The 19,826-nt window shown below is 41.7% G+C and overlaps 1 protein-coding gene across 13 annotated transcripts in view; it reads right to left on the reverse strand.

The window, feature by feature from the left end:
* The window catches only part of LOC119974015 (ERC protein 2), a 1,008,595-nt gene that overhangs the window by 903,894 nt on the left and 84,875 nt on the right, over positions 1–19,826 (reverse strand). For 11 of the 13 annotated variants that reach the window (XM_038812800.1, XM_038812799.1, XM_038812795.1 and 8 more), the window contains 2 exons: positions 14,883–14,906; positions 12,766–13,182 (listed from right to left, as the gene is read on the reverse strand). In XM_038812800.1, the coding sequence (XP_038668728.1) occupies positions 12,766–13,182; positions 14,883–14,906 (441 nt within the window). The remainder of the gene's footprint in view (positions 1–12,765; positions 13,183–14,882; positions 14,907–19,826) is intronic. The other 2 variants (XM_038812801.1, XM_038812804.1) reach the window with 1 other exon arrangement.

Here is a 19,826-nt window from a genome sequence, read left to right on the forward strand (position 1 = left end):
AAGAGAGGAGGAGGAGGATAAGAGAGGAGGAGGAGGAGGAGAAGAGAGGAGGAGAAGAGGAGAGCAGGAGAAGAAGAGAGGAGGAGGAAAAGGAGAGAGGATGAGGAGAAGAGATAGGAGAAGAAGAAGGAGAGGAGGAGAAGGAGAGGAGGAGAAGAGAGGAGGAGGAGAAGAGAGGAGGAGGAGAGAGGAGGAGGAAAAGAGAGGAGGAGGAGGAGGAGAAGAAGAGAGGAGGAGGAGGAGAAGAGAGGAGAGGAGGAGGAGAAGAGAGGAGAGAGAAGAGAGAATGCTGTTCTGAACAGTTACACGCAGAGGGTATGGAAATCAACCAGAGAGGTCATGCAAGTTGCCATCAAGACAGGCTTTAGCCAAGAGTTCAGAACAAATGCCCCCAGAAGAAACGTTGCTTTGCAAATGTAAGCATTGCCTTTGTCTGTTTGTGTGGTCCAGTCTCTTAGCCACTGTTGAGGCATCCTTACCACTAGTCCAGTTCAGTTTCTGGTCAATGGCAAGCCTCAGGATGGTGATAGTTGGAGATTCAGCAACAATAATGCCATTCAACATTAAGAAGCAATGGTTCCATCCTCTCTTGTTGGAGAGGATCGTTGCCTGACATTTGAGTGGCACCAATGTTATTTGCCACAAGCCTGGGTATTGTAGAGGTCTTTCTGCATTTGGACATGGACTGCTTCATTACCTGAAGAGACGTGAACAGTGCTGAACATTGTGAAGTCATCAGCGAACATCCCCACTTCTGGCCTTGTGATGTAAGGAAGGTCATTGCTGAAGCAGCTGAAGATGGTTGAGCCCAGGACACTACCTTGAAGAGTTCCTCCAGTGATGTTTTAGAGCCAAGGTGCTTGACTCCAACAACCATCTTCCTTTGTGCCAGGTATGACTCCAACCAGCAGATCTTTCCCCCTTATTCACATTGATGTTTCCATTGACTCCAGTTTAGCTCGGGCTCCTTGATGCCACACTCGGTCAAATGCTGCATTAATGTCAAGGGCAGTAACTCTCACCTCACCTCTGGCATTCAGCTCTTTTGTCCATGTTTGAACCAAGGTTGTAATGAGGTCAAGAGCTGAGTGACCCTGGCAGAACCCAAACTGAGCGTCCATGAGCAGGTTATTGCTGCAGGCAATTAATCTGGCAAGGATTCCTGCTCTGCGTTTATACCATGAACACTGCTTTCCATGTTTTTCATGGGATGTGGCAATTGCTGGCCACACCAACATTTTTATTGCCCATTCCTATTACCCTTGAGAAGGTGGTTGCGAGCTGCCTCTTGATCCACTGCAGTCCATGCAGTGCTGCCAGGGAGGGAGTTCTATGTTTTTGACCCAATGACAGTGAAGGAACGGTGATATAGTTCAAAGTCAGGATGTTTTGTAGCTTGGAGGGGAATTTGTCGGTTGTGGCATTCCCCTGAAAAAATAAAGTGTTCATGGTATAAACACAGATCAGGAATGTTTGTCAGATCAGTTAAAATATTTGAAAGGGCAGTCACAGTAAACGTAACAACCAAACCATACATTGCTCACTGAGACTTCAACCAGTTTGCGAAGTCTATTCCAGTGTTTAACACTATCAGCATACATCAGCAAGGTTATGTATTTGCTGCTCTTGTCCTTCTATGTCGTATAGGTCACGGATTTGCTCGCCGCTGTTGAAGCAGCTTTGCTGAGTTGCTGCAGTGCATCTTGTAGGTGGCACCTAATGTTACCACCACGCGTCATTGGTGTAGAGTGTGAATATTGAAGGGGATGGATGGAATGCCAACCAAGAGGGTTGCTTTTTCATGGATGGTGTCAAGCTTCTTAATTTGTGCCTTGTAGATAGTGGACAGACTTTGGGGAATCAGGAGAATTATTATTCACAGAATTCATAGCCTCTGACCTGCTCTTCTAGCCAAGTATTTATAGGGCTGACCCAGTTCAGTTTCTGGTCAATGATAACCCCCAGGATGTTGATGGTAGGGGATTCAACAATAGTAATGCCATCATGGGGAGATTCTTGGATTCTTTCAGAAATGGTCATTGTCTGGCACTTAATTGGCAAGTAACATTCGTGCCACACATCAACCCAAGCATGAGTGTTGTCTAGGTTTTGCAGCATATGTGCACAGATACTTCAATATCTGAGTCGCCATGAATAGTGCTGAATGTTACGCTGTCATCAGCAAACATCCTCACTTATGACCTTACAGTGGAAGGAAGGTCATTGATAAAGCAGCTGAAGTTAGTTGGGCCTCGGACACTACCGAAAGGAACTCTAATTGTTTAATTGTCCAGCTAGTTGTTTAATTTCCCACCACCCTTCATGATTGATATAACAGAACTGCAGAGGTTGTGGGATTGCTTAGCTCTATCTATCATTTGCGGCATATGTTGTTTGGCACACAAGTGGTCCTATGTTGTAGCGTCACCAGATTGGCACCTCATTTTTAGGTATGCCTGGTATGCTCCTGGCATGCGCTCCTACACTCTGGATTGGTGGTAACGGTAGAATGGAGGATATGCCGGGCCATGAGGATATGCATTGTGGTGGAGTACAATTCTGCTGCTGATGGCCCACAGCACCTCATGGATGCCCAGTTTTGAGTTGCAACATATGTTCAAAATCTATCGCACTTAACACAGTGGCAGTGCCACACAACACAATGGAGGGTAACCTCAATGTGAAAATAGGACTTTGCCTCCCAAGGACTGTGCGGTGGTCACGCCTATGGATACCATCATGGGCAGATGTAGCTGCGCCAGATATATTGGTGAGGACATGGCCAAGTAGGATTTACCCTCACCACCTGCCACAGACCCAGTACTATGTCCTTTAGGCCATGACCAGCTCTGTTAGTAGTGATGTTACTGAGCCATTCCTGGTGATGAACCTTGAAGACCCCCACCCAGAGTATATTCTGTGCCCTTGCCATCCCGCACTTCCTCCAAGTGGTGTTCAGCATGTTGTTTGGAACTCAAAAGATTCCAATTTATACTTCAAAAGCAGGTCAGAGGCAGGGAATTCTGCAGTGAATAACTCAACTCCCGACTCCCCAAAGTCTGTCCACTATCTGCAAGGCGCAAGTCAGGAGTCTGGTGGAATACTCTCCACTTGCCTGGATGAGTGCAGCTCCAACAACACTCAAGAAGCTCAACACCATCCAAGACAAAGCAGCCTGCTTGATCAGCACTGCTTGATCAGGATCGCTTGTACAAATATTCACTCCCTCCACTACCAATGCACAGTGGCAGGAGTGTGTATGATACACGAGATGCACTGCAGGAACTCAACAAAGGTTCCTTCATCTGCTCCTTCTAAACCAGTTACCTCTACCACCCAGAAGGACAAGAGCAGCAGATGCCCAGGAACACCACCACCTGCAAGATACCCTCCAAGTCACACATCATCCAGACTTATATTGCCATTCCTCCACTGTCACTGGGGCATAATCCTGGAACTCCCTTCCTAACAACACTGTGACTGTAGCTACACCACATGAACTGCAGCGGATCAGATGGTGGCTCACCAACACCTCTTCCAGGGCAGTTAGCGATGGGCAATAAATGCTGGCCAACATTCACATCCCATGAAAAACGTGTAAGAAAATGCTTCTCAGCATCCTTCAACGTTCCCAGCATCTCTAGTAGTGTAATCCGGGCTGGAAAAACCCAAGCATTTCTCCTGCTTTGTCTTAAATTTCTTACATTTTGTCTTATATAATTACTTCCTTGTTCCAGGTCCCCTCAATTACTTAAAACAATAACTTCTCACTGCTCTGTCCCATCTTTTCATAATGTTAAGCATATTTATCCAATCACCATTTAAGCTCCTTGTTCTGTCTTTGACCTGTTTGCATTCTTTGATATGACTGACCAGACCATTACCATCCAATGTCTCGTCACAGTCGTCCAACTGGGTGGGGCTGTTTCCACCTAGTTCTGCAGCTGGATAATCACTTAACAATGGCTTTTCTTCCTGCTACCGGTGTTAACTCTGGTGGCTTCAAGGATCTATTCTCGACTCCTCCTTTTTCTCCTCTACATGCATCAGTGACATCATCCAAAGGCACAGTTTTCAGAAGTACAATGACAACACACAGCTCCAACTCACCAACACCACATTCGACTCCTCTACCCTTGCCACATTTATCAGACATCGGTTCTGGATGAGCCGAAATTTCCTTCAATCGAATGATAATTTGTTTTCATTCCCCGCTCCAAACTCCATTTCCTAGCTACCGACACCATGCCTTCCCAAAAGCTAGTTTGAGATTAGCCAGTCTGTTCACAGTCTTGTTGAGGAGTTTCCATCCTCAGTTTCTTCTATTATTTCAGGGAATGTGGGCAACGCTGGTAGGCTCATCTGAAACTAGCTTTTCGTTGCAGATTTTATGAGATGAATATAAATTCCACCAGCTGCCGTGTCCCCAGAGCATCAGCCTGGGCCTCTGAAGATCGGTCTCATCACATTACCTGCTGTGCAATCATCCGCCCTCCCATTCCACCCCCCCAATATTTGCACCATTACCAATATTGCCTATTTCCACCTCTGTAACGTCATTTGATTTAGCCCATCTCCGCTCTCCTACTGAAATCCTCATTCATGCCTTGGTAACTTCGCTAGACTCAACTATTCCTACACACATTTGGCTGATAGACTATATTATATCCTCCGTAAACTGGAGGTCATCCAAACCCATGCTGCCCACATCTTATCTCACAGCAAGTCTCCTTTCCTTACCAGCCCCACGTTCACTAACCCTGCATGGGCATTTGATTTTAAAATTCGCATTTTGCTTTTCAAATTGCTCCATGATCATGCTTCTCCCCAATGCTTGTCATCTCATTTGTGCACAAATTCTGGCCTTGTGCATCTCCAGTTTTAATTGCTCCACTATTAATAATGGAGCAATTCAGTTGCCTGGACCTCATGCTCTGGAATACCTCCCTGTACGTTTCGAACTCTCTACCTCGATTTCCTCCTTTAAGGTAAGCCTTAAAGTCTACCCCCTGACCAAGATTTTGGCTATCTGACCTAATAGCTTCTGAGAGTCAGGGTTTGTTCCTGTGAAGCACTCTGGGAGGTTTACATTAAAAGCACTTTGCAAGTTGCTGTCCTTGTTCTGACCAAAACAGTCTGAAAGTTAGAAGACGTTCTTCGCATTTGTGTTTCTTCATGGTAGACACCCTGTCAGAGAATCTATGCAGTGCCTTTGCCCATTCTTCCTATGGTGAAGTCCAAACCAACTGTATCTTAATGAGATTTTTGATAGATTCATAATTAAGTTTTAACTTGTTAATTCTATAGCTCTTGCCACAAGACCCAGTATCCCAATAACTATATTTATGATCTAATCCACATGTGATGTTGCTTTTGATGTCTTCTCAATCAAAAAAAATCAAGAATCAAATCCTAATTTTCCTAACTTCTGATAAATTTCAACCCTCTCATGGCAGTAAACAATAATTAGAGGGGACATTTCCGTCACATGTAAAAATTTATTTCCCCTGGTTCTGTACCATCATTGATAATGATGATCCGACAATCCTTATTCTTACCTGCATCACATGTTTTCAATGTGTGAAAGAGGATCGCTGTTGTGGAGGCCTCAATAGAGTTGTTTTCCCTGAAGGAACTGCATGCTACAAAGAGGGCAAAGCAAACCGCCACAGGGGAAATTTAAATCAATAGCTAAGAAGGACTCTTACTGAAACCTTACGGGTGAATGATTGTTCTCATTGCACCATTGGTTAGTGCGCAAAATTCCCAAGCAAAGGCAAACTGTGCAAAGAAAGGATTAGAGATGCTCTTCTGCGCTGTAACTCTTCAGTCGCTCAACCAGTGGCAATTTAATGCAAACCATGTTTATGCGATACTTTACCCAATGCTCCTCAGCCTCTACTAGAGGCCCCCACATCACAGGTGCCAGTCCTCAGCCAATTAGAGTCACTCCACGTGACATCAAGAAATGACTGAGCGTACTAGATATTGTAACGCTTTTGAGCCCTTACAGCATTCCAGCTGTAGTGCTCAATACTTTTCCTCCAGAACTAGCTGTTCCCCAACCCATGCAGTTTCAGTACAATTACAATATTGGCATCTCTTGATAATGTGGAAAATTGCTCAGCTATGCCTTGTCCACAAAAAGGAGAGCAAACCCAATTTGGCCAATTACTGCCCCATCAGTCGAATCTTAATAATCAGCAAAATGAAGGGTACCTTTAAAGAGGAGATGGTCCAGCTGCAGTTGAGGAAAAGGAAGGGGGCAAGGTAGGACGAGCAAAGCCTCAGCTCCCTCAATTGTAGAAGGAATAGAGTGCAAGATTAAGAAGAAAAAGGGTGCATGTAACAGATGACGGATTGATAACACAAGTTAACACATAGATAATTCAGAAGGAAAGTGAGAAAGCAATCAGATAGGCAAAAATATATATAGCATGAGACGGCACTGGTGGTTAACTTATCCAAAAGTTCCCTCTCGGTATAAAAATAATAAAATAGTAAGAGGGCGTTTTGGTTGAATGGGTGCCAAAAAGAGAAGAATCATTACATAGAGGCAAAGGTGCTAATTGGAATATTTTGCATATCTCTACCAGGGGAAAATAATGCTGCCAAAATCAGCAGAAAATGAGCAGTTGAGACATTGATGAGCTCATAAAAACAGGAGGTACTGACAGTCTGACTATACTTGAGGATGATAAGTAACCAGGACTGGAAGGAATGCATCTGAGGAAGGGAGGAAATTGTGGAAGCACATGCCATAATCTAACAATTTTCCACTGGATGCCAGAGGACAGGAGAATTGCAAATGTTACACCCTTGTTCGAAACTGGACGTATGGATAAACAGGAACTAGAGGCCAGTCAGCTTAACCTGGGAAAGCTTTTAGAAAAGATAATCTGGCACAAAATTGTCAGTGGATTAATTAAGGAAAGCCAGTTATGATTTATTGAAGGCCAATGGTATTTAGCTAACTTGATTAAGTTCTTTAATGAGGTCACAGAGGGGTGACGAGGGTAAAATAGGCTTCCAAAAGGCATTTAAAGACCCACATAATAAGCTTGTCAGCAAAGTGAAAGTCCATGGAATGAAAGTGGCAGCATGAACATGAAGTTGGTGAAGTGAGAGGAAACAGATTAATGGTGAGTAGTTGTTTTTCAGACTGAGATTCAGTACGAGGGCCACTATTTGTCTTGATCTAGATGAATGGTCTAGACATGTGCACAAGGCACCTTTTCAAAATGTATGGATGACACAAACTTTGGACGCATCATGAACGGTGGGGAGGATAGTGATGGGCTTGGATTAGATTTCTTTATTGTCACGTGTACCGAGGTACAGTGAAAAGTATTTTTCTGCGTGCAGCTCAAACAGAATTTAGAACGTGAAAAGAAAATACGTAATATGGCAACACAAGGTACAGAATGTAAATACATAGACACAGTCATTGGGTGAAGCATACAGAAGTGTAGTATTAATCAGTTCAGTCCATAAGAGGGTCGTTTAGGAGTCTGGTAACAGAAGGAAGCTGTTTTTGAATCTGTTTGTGCGTGTTCTCAGACTTTTGTATCTCCTGCCCGATGGAAGAAGTTGGGAGAGTGAGTAATCCGGGTGGGAGGGGTGTTTGATTATGCTGCCCTCTTTCCCAATGCTGTAGATAGAGTCAATGAATGGGAGGCAGGTTTGTGTGATGGACTGAAAATGAAATGAAAATCGCTTATCGTCACAAGTAGGCTTCAAATGAAGTTACTGTGAAACGCCCCTAGTCGCCACATTCCGGCGCCTGTTCGGGGGGGCTGGTACGGGACTGGGTTGTGTTCACAACTCTCTGTAGTTTCTTGCGGTCTTGGGCCGAACGGTTGCCATACCAGGCTGTGATGCAGCCAGATAGGATGCTTTCTATGGTGCATCTGTAAAAGTTGGTCAGAGCAATGTGGACATGCCAAATTTCCTTAGTTTCCCGAGGAAGTCACAGCATCGACGTGGATGGACCAGGATAGATTTTTGGTGATGTGCACTCCTAGGAATTTGAAGCTGTCAACATCACCACCTCGGCCTTGGGCCCTGGTATTGAGGAGATGTTGTTCTTTATTCTTACTGATTGTGGTCTAGGGGGTCAGAAAGTCAAGGCTTCTGTTGCAGAGTGAGGAGCCAAGTCCTAGGTTTTGGAGCTTTGACGAGCTTGGCTGGGATCATGGTGTTGTAGGCGGAGCTGTAGTCAATAAATAGGAGTCTGATGGAGGAGCCCATGTGATCGAGATGCTCCAGCGACGAGTGTAGGGCAAGGGAGATGGATTCTGCTATGGACCGGTTGTGGCAGTATGCGAATTGCATACTGGGAGTATGGAGTTGATGTGCTTCATGACAATCCTCTCAAAGCACTTTATTACATCGATGTCAGGATCACGAGACGGTAGTCATTGAGGCACGTTGCCTGGTTCTTCTTTGGCACCAATATGATGTGGGCTTCTTGAAGCAGGTGGGGACCTCGGAACAGAGTAGGAAGAGGTTGAAGATCTGCCAGCTGGTCCGCGCAGGATCTGAGTGCACATCAAGGACCCCATCTAGACTTGTCGCCTTCCAAGGGTTCACTTTCAGGAAGGCCGATCTGACTTCGGTAGCTGTGACAGTGGGTATGGGTGTGTCCGGGGCTGCTGGGACAGTCAACAGTGGTTTGATGGTTTCCCTGCTCATAACCGAGGATAGAATGCTTCAAAATGACATGGACAGACTAGTGGAACGGGTGGACATATAGCAGATGAAATTCAGTAGAAAGAAATGTGTGATACATATTGGTGGGAACAGCAAGGAGAGGCAATATAAAATTAAAAACACAATTCTAAAGGGAGTTTTGGAACAGAGTTACCTGGAGGTACATTTGGAAAAATCATTGAAGGTATCAGAGCAGATGTGATCTAACCAGGGCTTTGTATAGCTGCAAAAATGACTTCCAAATTGCATTCTGGTCCTCCAAATACTAAGGCCAGCGTTATATTTGCTTTTCTGATCATTTTCTATACCTATTGATGACATGTTAATCATCTGTGTTCTTGGATCGCCACTGCTTCTAACTTTCCACCATTTGTAAAGTACTCTGATATCACCTTTTTGATGCAAAATGGATGACCACACACTTGCATGTACTGAAATCTATTTACCACCGTTCTGGCTAGGCACCTAATAACTTTATACTTCCATCTCCACTGTTCACCTTACTGCCCATCTTTGTGTCATTGGCCATCATGCATATGTGGTTCTATATTTTTAAGAAATACAGTGATGAGTAGCTGCAAAGTAGATCCCCGTGTGACACCATTAGCCACATCCTGCCAATTAAACTACCCGTTCATTAATCGTTACTCTCTAGGTCTCCTACCACAAGACATCAACTTAGTCAAATATTGATCCTGGAGCTGGAACAAACGGAGATGAAAGCTTTCTGCAATCCATTAAATCTGTAATTCAGGAGTGCAAAGTATCACTTTGTAAAATAAGGACAAGGAGAGGAAAAAACATCTCCGAACGAATGCCTTTGCAAGCAAAAAATGCTAATGCAAGTAGGAAAATACTGCACTCAGACACGGACTTAACAATGAGGAGTGTGTAAGATTTGGACAGTGTCCAAACCAATTGCAAATGTAACTGTATAATCATCAGTACTACCAAGTGGTCGAAAGCTTAACCATTTATCAGTAAATCTCAATGAATCAGTCATAAAAAATAACTGAAAAATTAAAGCTCTCTTGGTCCACATTCATGTTAAAATTTGGCAACAAACGCTGCTTAATCCAAAGTGGCTACAAAGTGTATGGATTTGCAACAAATAAAACAACAACTTGTACCATTCATTTGAAAGATTTGTACACTTTTATAAATGGAGGTTAGAGAAATGTGTAGCTTGCATGGAACTGTTACTGAACTCCACTAAAGTGCGAGACCTGCAATTGGTGGAAAGACAGAGAGAGCATGGGCAGGGCTCACACCCCCCCCCCCCCATGTGTTTTGTGGAGGTGGCCCGCTATTGGCCAGCGGCAGAATTTTCAGGTCCCACCGTTGTCAACAGGGTCTCCCGCTGAATGCACCCTCGCCGCCGTGAAACCCACGACGGGGACACACTGTCGGCAGGGCTGGAAGATTCCACTGGCGTGAACGGCCGGAAAGCTCCAGCCCATGTGTCAAATTGTCATGCCTGAAAATCATCAACTTTGCAACAGATCTTCAGCTCCACCCTATACATGCAAAATAGGCACATTACCTCTAAATAATTGAGCAAAGCAAAATATGATGGCGTACGACATAAACCATGTACCATAAACAAAACCGGCTTTCAAATACCAATTTATAAAAAACTAAATTATAATTTAATTTCAATCTTGTAGGTAGCTGGCTAACCGATGTGTTGATAATGGAATTTGAGACAGATGCAGCATGACTGCAATGTTATGATTTAAACAGATTTTACTTAAACTCTTCTTTAAACTCTTTACTTAAACTCTTAAGAAGAAAATCACACATATACACACACATGAATAAGACATATATTCCAAATTTGACCAGGACAAAGCAAATCTCAAATACTGCTGCCAACTGAGTTACATTCAAAGAAAAACCCATGGGAGAATTACATTTTACCTGAATGGCCTGGCCCCTCCCAAAATTATTTGTAAAGTCTTTTTGTAAATAGTTGGTCGGAAATGGCAGAGTAAGAGGCCAGCCACAGATGCCACATGTAGCTGCATTAGAAACAGGGCTGCTGATTACTTTGGGGTTAAGGAATGGAAACAGACCTGGGATGTAGGAATAATGGAAAGATTTTGCTTCTTTTGGCTAAGGTGAGCGTGAGGTCAGGTGTAATGCCTGGATTTGGTATGTCTCCCTTGTGGGGACCATGAATTGGATTCAATTTGAATTGGTTTTTGGAGCAGACAAGGAGCTGGATTAAGAGTTTGCCCCTGTCCACACTCTGAGCTCTGGCTTTGTAACTCTGATAAAGTAATGAAAAAAGAGGAATGGTGGAAAGATGATTGTTAAATATTTCAGGTCTGTCTCAGACATCCCTTCCGCTTACAGTCATTAAGTTACTAGCTGAGCTTGTTAAGTTCCTGTAAAACTGTCAAATGTCTTGCTTTTAGGAATGTGCCTACACAACAAAATATCTCATCAAATAGTGCATTCGAAAACATTTTTCTGTGGTGACCCCATTTTATTTCATCACACTTGGTGAAAACTGTTGTTGAGCCGGTTGGGGAAAATCAAACAGCAGGAATGCAAGCATGTGGGCAGCATGGGAGCACAAGTGGATAGCACTGCGGCTTCACAGCACCAGGGTCCCAGGTTTGATTCCCCGCTGGGTCACTGTTTGTGCGGAGTCTGCACGTTTGCCCCGTGTCTGCGTGGATTTCCTCCGGATGCTCCAGTTTCCTCCCACAGTCCAAAGATGTGCAGGTTAGGTGGATTGGCCATGTTAAATTGCCCTTAGTGATCAAAAAGGTTAGGAGGGGTTACTGGGATAGGGTGGAAGTGAGGGTTTAAGTGGGTCGGTGCAGACTCGATGGTCCGAATGGCCTCCTTCTGCAATGTGTGTTCTATGTATGTTCTATAAAACAACTCAGACATGTACAGTTTTCTAGGCTTCGTTAGAGCCAGCGATCAGATCTCAAATCTCAGTGGGATAGGCCACGCCCATGGGGAAAATAAATCACGCACATTTAAAGGAGTCTTGCAGATAATCCCAGGACTGTCAAACCAGAGTTTCTGCTCGGAGCTTACAGCCTCAACTGCACGCCCCATGCCCCCAATTGGGGGGGGGGGGGGGGGGGAGCATCGCAACGCAGTGTTTAGCAACTGCTGCAATAGTGCAATCAAATGGACAACAACAATGGGCCAGTGTGAGTTGCGCAAGGTTATCTCACATCTTCCACATGTGCTTCTCCAATCTTTAAAATCAAATGAAAATAATTCAGTAAGACTTAGCCAGATACTTTGCCTGAATCCGACTCTCCATTTCCCAGCTCCTCCGTGAACTTAACACAAGCTCAGCTAGTAACTTAATGACTGCATAACGTTATGTAACAGAAAAGGCTAAAAAGTTACCAAAGGAGCAAGGGGAATAGTTCATACCAAAAAAGTGCTACTTGACAGAAGTGCCAAACCTGATAACAGTTCGATTTTTGCTTTCCGAGATGTGGGGCTGGGGAATGAAATTCTTCCTATTTCAGGCACAGTATAAGCAACTAGCATTCCCAATTCATATATAACTAAATCAGAAAGAGTTAAACGCCTCTACTCTTCCTCAACATGCCTCAACCTTCACCTCAGAAAAGTAACACGTGTTGTGCTGTGTGACGGTTTTTGAAATTTCCCAACAACTATCCTGTGGCCTCTCTCAGTAAGAACCCTAGTTATTGCTGAATTAAGGGCACAACATCTGTATAAATTGTTCCAATCAGCAACTTGACCTAGTGTCCAAATTATTTCCACGCCACAAGCGAACTTTTATCCCAGGCCGCCAATGTGAAAAGTCAGTTTCTATCCCAGGGCACGACCCAGTTCTCAGAAATTTGCTGCTTTTGTAAGCCTCATCAATATAACAAAATATTCCAGAAATTACTGTGGAATCACTCACTACAATATTTGGCTTCAGTATTATGCTGTATGTGATTGCACGAATTTACTACAAGAGACTACTTTTCACATTTTGTAAATCAATGGCTTTAAATTAAAAACTTTGTCAAAACCTAATACTATTTTAAAAACAAAACGTACCTCTTTAAGATGATTGTTTTCTTTCTCTTTCTGGTCCAGTAGGACCTCCAGATGATTAACTTGAGATTCTGCCTCAGATATTCTCCGGCTCCTTTCATGTTCCTCCTCCATGGATTTGGAAGGCAATCCTTTACTCTGCAGCATTTCTAGTAGTTTCTTAATTGATTCATCCCTTGCATTCAACGTCTGCTTCTGTGTTTCAATCCTCAACTCCATTTCTTCTAAAGTCTTCCTCAAAAGAAAGAGCTCTTTGGCCTGACGTTCATGTTCTGCCTGCAGCCTCCGGAAGTTCTCCTCAGTGAGCTCAATGGTGTAATGCTCAGCACCTCGGTTAACATTCTCTTGCTGAAGAAGGTGGTTAAGGTCTCGCTGGGTTCGAAGTTCATCTTGCAGTGCTTGGATGGTCAACTGTAGGTGCTGTCGAAGTAATAAAAACAGGTTGCTCAGAGTTTATACAAATTATTCATCTCAAACACACTGTATTAAGTTAAACTACAAACCAAAATGTAACTTAAATCAATTTCTAAACTATGTGCAAAGCCACTTCTTCCTCAACAAAAATCATGTTAAATAGTTTGTACCACAAGAGGATTCCTTGGGTCTCCCTTGCAGGAACAATTCTTAACAGATCAGAACAGAAATCTCTATCCTCGTCATTTCATACTCTGAGCACAAAAAGCAATTTTTTTCTTTGAGAATAGACAGATTCCTGAACTTAAAAAATGCCTTGGAGATACAGGCTACATCAATAAATTTTAAACGCATCTATACATCAAAATCTCTATTCAATGCGCTCTCTTGATTCTTACTCAGAGTGCAACTTTCTTCCATGGGAATTTCTCCTCTGTGCAGATAACCTCCAGTCAAATCTTCTGGCCCAACTGGTAAGCTGCAGACGCAACTGGTCAGATGCAAGTGTCTGCCCTATCAAAGTTAACTTTTCCCACAATTATCATCAGAGTGACTACTTAACCCATTCAAAGATGCCATAATTCACGAGAGTCTTATAAACAAGAGGGAACTCTTGCCTTTTCCAACTGAAATCAATCATCTTTATATTTTTGTGTGCCATCGAATAATCTAGCTTTAAAATATGAAGGAGCAAGTGTGTAACTGAGGCTAGCAAACCAAATGACAGCTCCGAGACTAGCTGACTTCTGGTTGGGAGTTGATCACTAAAAATATGCGACCAAAAGAATCCCTTTAATTTTACGTGGGGCAAAATTAGATCCAACTTTAGCACGCCAGACCAAATAGAAACTAAACCATTACTTAATATAATGCATCTGAAATATAATATTTAAGTGACCTCCAGCAAGTGGCTTATCTTTAGAAGCACTGCAAAATTAGAAGACTGTCACGACTGTTGGCTACAAGATCAATTGAGAATGTTTTAATTACGGTTTTAAAATTCTTTTCGAAAGAAAATGCTACAACTAAGAAAATCCTTCAGATTTCTTTGAACTTTATCGAACGTCATAAAACCAAATACAAACACTTTGAAACAAAGAATTCCAACACTTGAATTAAAATATTCAAATTAATTGTACCATATTTGACAGCAAGTGCATAATCGTTGCCAAGCAACAGCAAAAAAAATTCCACCTTCATATGGGAGCACAGATGGCATGTTTTGTTTGGGTCTGAAATTTGGGGAAGTTTAAAAAGAAAGGTTCCAAATCAAGAGAATGTTTCTACTTTACCAGCCTCACAGTTATAATAAAGGATGCAAAACTTCTAATGTCACTGTCTGTCAAATATGAAATTTTCTTGAGACACGGAAATGATGCAATGTTAGATTACACCTAAAATTTTCAATTCTGAATGTATATAGTTGAGAAAATTATAAACATGGATCTATTGATTCTCCTCAACCACCAATCGGATGTTAAATACAAAAAGCACTTGCAAAACAATTTAAAATCTTTTGTAGCGCTGATTCGGTTATTAAAAGACGTAATCTAACATGCTCACCAATTAAAACTTCAACATTTAATCTTGTATAAAATAAAATACATATTAAACACTATGCTCCACACATCACTGAAACAAGAATAAAAAGCTAATTGCATTATTTTATGTTGTGCAAACTAAACTGTTGCAAACATAGCACAAACCTTTGATCTCCTTGCATCCAAAGGCTGAACAGCATGGCAAATAAAAAAAGAATGTAGCAAAATCAACAAATGGATACAAAGATTGCAAGCAGGAATACTACACGCCAACAGCAGCAATGCTAAAAACAGCTCAGCAAAAGATTAATAGCAAACGATTGATTCTAAGCAAGATTCAGAGTTAAGCATTGTCAATGGATCAATCACAAAACAATGGCTCATTGGGCTTCGCAATTCAAGATTTCTGGGTCTTGGACCATTGAAGATAAAACATTAGTTCAGGAGAGCTGGAAGGTTCAATATTATTTCTTGCATTTAAATGGGCATTAGAATAATTACTTTGAATAAAAATATATAAAAGACAAGACTGAACAAAATAACACAAATATCTGGCCAACATAATCTCCTCGCAAACACCAGCCAGTATAATGGAGATGTACGATAGGGCATTTGTGTCTTGACCTTGGATTCGTCTTTGAGCAATTTTCAATCTTGACTGGATATCCAAGGGTGAGAATAGGAAAATGGAGACCAAATACCTCCATGGAAGTCAACTCCGGGCTCATTTATGCAGCAATTAGCAAAACATGGTCACAGGCAGTGTGTCAGATGTTTAACAGGAGGTTCACGAGCATCCCTTTCGGTAGAAATATGATGTAGACTAAATTTAGGCTAAGGCAAAGAAGGAAGATACAAGCAGCAAAATATGTGCGCTATCCAAAAGCAATTAGCATCAGCAAAAAATGTGAAACAATACTCTGGCACAACCAATGTTTCCAATAAACGTGTAACAGATTTAATCATCACTTTTTTTAGTCATCGGATATGCCAAACTCTACACTTCAAATGAAAAGGCATTTCATAACTGGGTTTAAAAATATACACCACTGGAAATATAAATCATTTTGGAGACCAGCAATGGTGATGAACATTAGTTTGACAGTTTGGAGAGAAAACAGGAGTTTTCCAAATTATCTAGCACATCGATCAATGGGATTCAATCCAAGTAATTGTCAGCATTATGTGTTGCATAGACAAATTTTTATTCCTTGAAGATTATACAGATACAATCATCTGAGATTTGCAGATCTTCTGCAAGAGTATACAATCAGCCGTTTTATTGAATATTTAATTGTCACTGGCAAATTTAGCTCCCATAGATTCCGTTCCCTCATTCAAATCATTGATATAAACTCTAAATAATTGAGGACCCAACACTGACCCCTGTGGCACCGCACTAATTATAGCTTGCCAACCTGAAAGAGACCCATTTATCCCTACTCTTCTTCCTGTTAAACTAACTGATCCTCCGTCTGTGCCAATATGTTATCCTCTACACCACGAGTTCTTTTTTTGTGCTGGAAACCTTGATGTGACACTTTATCGCATTATGATGCCAATAAAATTGTATTCTTTCAAGGAGGAAATAATTGTGTTTCTATACCTTTGTTGGAGGGAGTTTGTAAAAGGTTTTCTTTTCAACTGGTTTCTAAGGTTAGGTCAAGTTAACACATAGCAGGAAGTGCTACATGTTATCTTGCATAGTCGATGAATGCGTAATCACACAAAATGACATTTGCTTAATGAGGCTGAAAATTAAAACCAGAAATTTTCGATGCTGTGTGTGTGAAAATGTTGAAGTTTGTATTTCCCTCATGCATGCCCTATGTAACATTGAGTGAAAAACCAAACCTGCATATGGTAAAAGTCCCATAAAATATATGGAGTGGTAGGTGAAGGTCAAGTCCTTTCACCTCATAAAACGGAGGGGGGAAACTTATACAATGCATTTTATTAGACAGCTTGCTAGATTTCTGGCCAACAAAACAAATGCTCCAACAAATGAAAAACCACTTGTCAGCATACATTTCTGATACACAAGTAGATAAAGGATACCAGAAACATATCTCGGCTTATAAAAGGAAGCTCATCCAAGCATTACTGAAATATGGCATACATATTCCAATGGTAAAATGATGAAAACCATGCCATCAAGGATCAGAAGTTCAATTAGAAATATTTTCCAAACTAATTAGTAAAAACATACAGAAGTGAAACATTGGAAAAGAATGTTTAATCATATATTGCACGAAAAGAACTATAACCGGGTCACTTGAACATCATGCATGCTGTGCTCTCAGGTTCAACTGGTCAGGCTAAATTGCAAGCAAAAATATCTGTCCTCTCTCAAGGCAGCGAGGTAAAACAGAAAATTTCTACTTTTGGAATAAATGCAAAATATGGAGATGAAAACAACATCTTTTTAGTCAAAATACACATGCACAACTGTGAATGCAATTTGTTCAGTTCTAAATTTTCTTAACCCAGTCACTTAATTTGCATTAAAACCATTTGAGGTTTTTTTTCGTGTTTTAAAACTTCCTATGATGTGTCATTACAATAATTCAAACTACAATTAATTTGAAGATTTTAGAGTAAAAAGATTTCAAAATCAGACTCTCATGTGTTTTTCTGTTATTTGTTTACCACCTTAAATTGACAACATATCCTATTAGCTTCCTTCAGGCATAAACCACCAATGGCAGACAAGCTGCTCACACAGCCCAGCCACTGTCTGCACTTTGAGCTGGCCACAGGATGACATATAATCATACAATTTACAGTGCAGGAGGCCATTCAGCCCATCGAGTCTGTACTGGCCCTTGGAAAGAGCACCCTACCTAAGCCCACATCTCCACTCTATCCCCGTAACCCAGTAACCCCACCTAACCTTTTTGACACTAAGGGTAATTGAGCATGGCCAATTCACCTAACTTGCACATCTTTTGGACTGTGGACGTACAAAAGTTCAACCAGTGGATAACTCCCATCAGAAAACAGAGGTAGCTTTAAGTAATAGAACATAGAACATAGAACAGTACAGCACAGAACAGGCCCTTCGGCCCTCAATGTTGTGCCGAGCCATGATCACCCTACTCAAACCCACGTACCACCCTATACCCGTAACCCAACAACCCCCCCTTAACCTTACTAATAATCTATATTTATATTGTTGGATATTAGAAATAAGGTATAGATTTGAGTTTAATTTATTATTTCTGTGTAAGAATGGGTTAAAACTTCTGTTAGATTCATATTAAACAACATTGTTTCCACCTGTGGGGGTTTTGGTTTAATTTCAGACTGTGCCCGCATTGTGGTTGAAAGGTTACGATGTGAACAGCAAACAAATAAGAAGGAGGAATAGGCCATTGTTTAACAATCAGGGACCACCTTTACATTAGGACGGATTTTAACTGGACCCAAGATAGTTGAAGCTAGGTAGTGAGAGAAGGTAGCTGTCATAACTCTGCCAGAAGCAGAAACAGAACAATGGCATAATGGGCAACAAAACAAGTCCCAGAACCCAAAGAACAGCTAGTTCTAGAAAGCAGGGAATAAAAAGAAAAGTGCTCGAAAGGTTGAAGCCAAAAGAACAAAAGGTAACTGGAATTTGAACAAGGGACTGTTGGTTGAAGTTAAAGACAGATGAGAAGTTCAGACCCGCTTTAGTTGGCTAAAGAGAAGCCAAATATCCGATTTGAAGAGAAATCCACAGAAATTTCATTGGGTGGCATCTACCACTTGGTTTCAGAGTTGGGGGTGCCTGACCACAGTTAGCCTGTTGGTTTACAGGAACTGTGTATTTGCTGAAAACACTACAGCGCACAATATATTTTGCAACCTGTGTTATCCCGAAAATCCACATAGATTTGTGAAGGCAAGTAGGAACGAAGAGGTATTGCATTACAGTGAAAATTTTCATCTTTAATTAAAAAAGATTTGGTTGTTAAAATCTAATTGGCAGTCCGGACTCTGCTCATCCATGTGTTCTAGAAATGTTATGGTCCGTTGAGCCAGGATTACATTCTGGGACCTTCCTGTCCAGTGATATCAATTGGGACTATAACACTCTCCTCCTCATACAGCATCAAACCTCTGCTCGACAAATATTTGAACACAGTGTAAGGCCCTTCCTGTTGGTTTCCTTATTTCCCATTTTTTAATTGTCATCATTATTTTTTTGATCCGTGGATATTTAATGAACATATATCTTTTAAGTCAAGAAGAGGAAGAGGGGAACTCAAAATTTGCAAAATAGTACACTGTGCTATTGGAAATTTAGCTTTTGAACAGCAGAACTCAGACTTTCTAGCACCGAGGATAGGAGGGATTTGGTTCAATTAGTTGGTTGATGTCCAATGAATTGGCCAACAGCTTTGGTGACTGGGTCTGAAACACGTGTGGGATGGTTGAGAACCCAGGAAGTGACAGTCGAGTCCTGGATCCAGAGAGAAGCAGTGAGCTGCTATCTCTCACTCCTCCTCCCAAAATGCTGCCTATCTGTTGCTTTCTGAGATCTTGATGAATCTACAATGAACATCATTACAGACTAAAAGTACAGCCTCCAACTGAAGGCTAGACTGAAGAAAGGTGTACTTTGGGCAGCATGTAGTCATTGGGCAGCCAGAGACCTAAAGACGTTGGGTATTTTCTAAGAATTATTTGTATATTTCAGTTGTTTTTCAGGCATTCATTTACATACAAACTCAGAACAGCAGCAGGCCACTTATTCCTTTGAGCCTGCACTACCATTCAGTAAGATCATAGCTATAAATAAGACCAAAGACAGTTCAGTTGACAAACCTGAAAGCACATGTGGGTAAATTTTTAAAAAGATCTGATACACTGCCTTAGTCAACAGACACCATTGGGATCAAACAACGAGACAACAGAGCATTCTTTGCAACTCTTCATGGCATCCCAGTCATGGGGATGGGTTATTAGTTGGGGAGGTTTTTGAACAAAGTCTAGATTTCAAAGAATTGCTTTGCAGGTTAATAAGGGATTAGTTATATGAACTGTGTAACTAGATTGTAAAGATGGGGAAGTTGCTATCTGGATACCTCATGTTGTAAAGAGATTCTGGAGAGAATTGGAGAGTAG

This window comes from Scyliorhinus canicula, chromosome 11 (assembly GCF_902713615.1).
Source record: "Scyliorhinus canicula chromosome 11, sScyCan1.1, whole genome shotgun sequence".
NCBI lineage: Eukaryota > Metazoa > Chordata > Chondrichthyes > Carcharhiniformes > Scyliorhinidae > Scyliorhinus > Scyliorhinus canicula.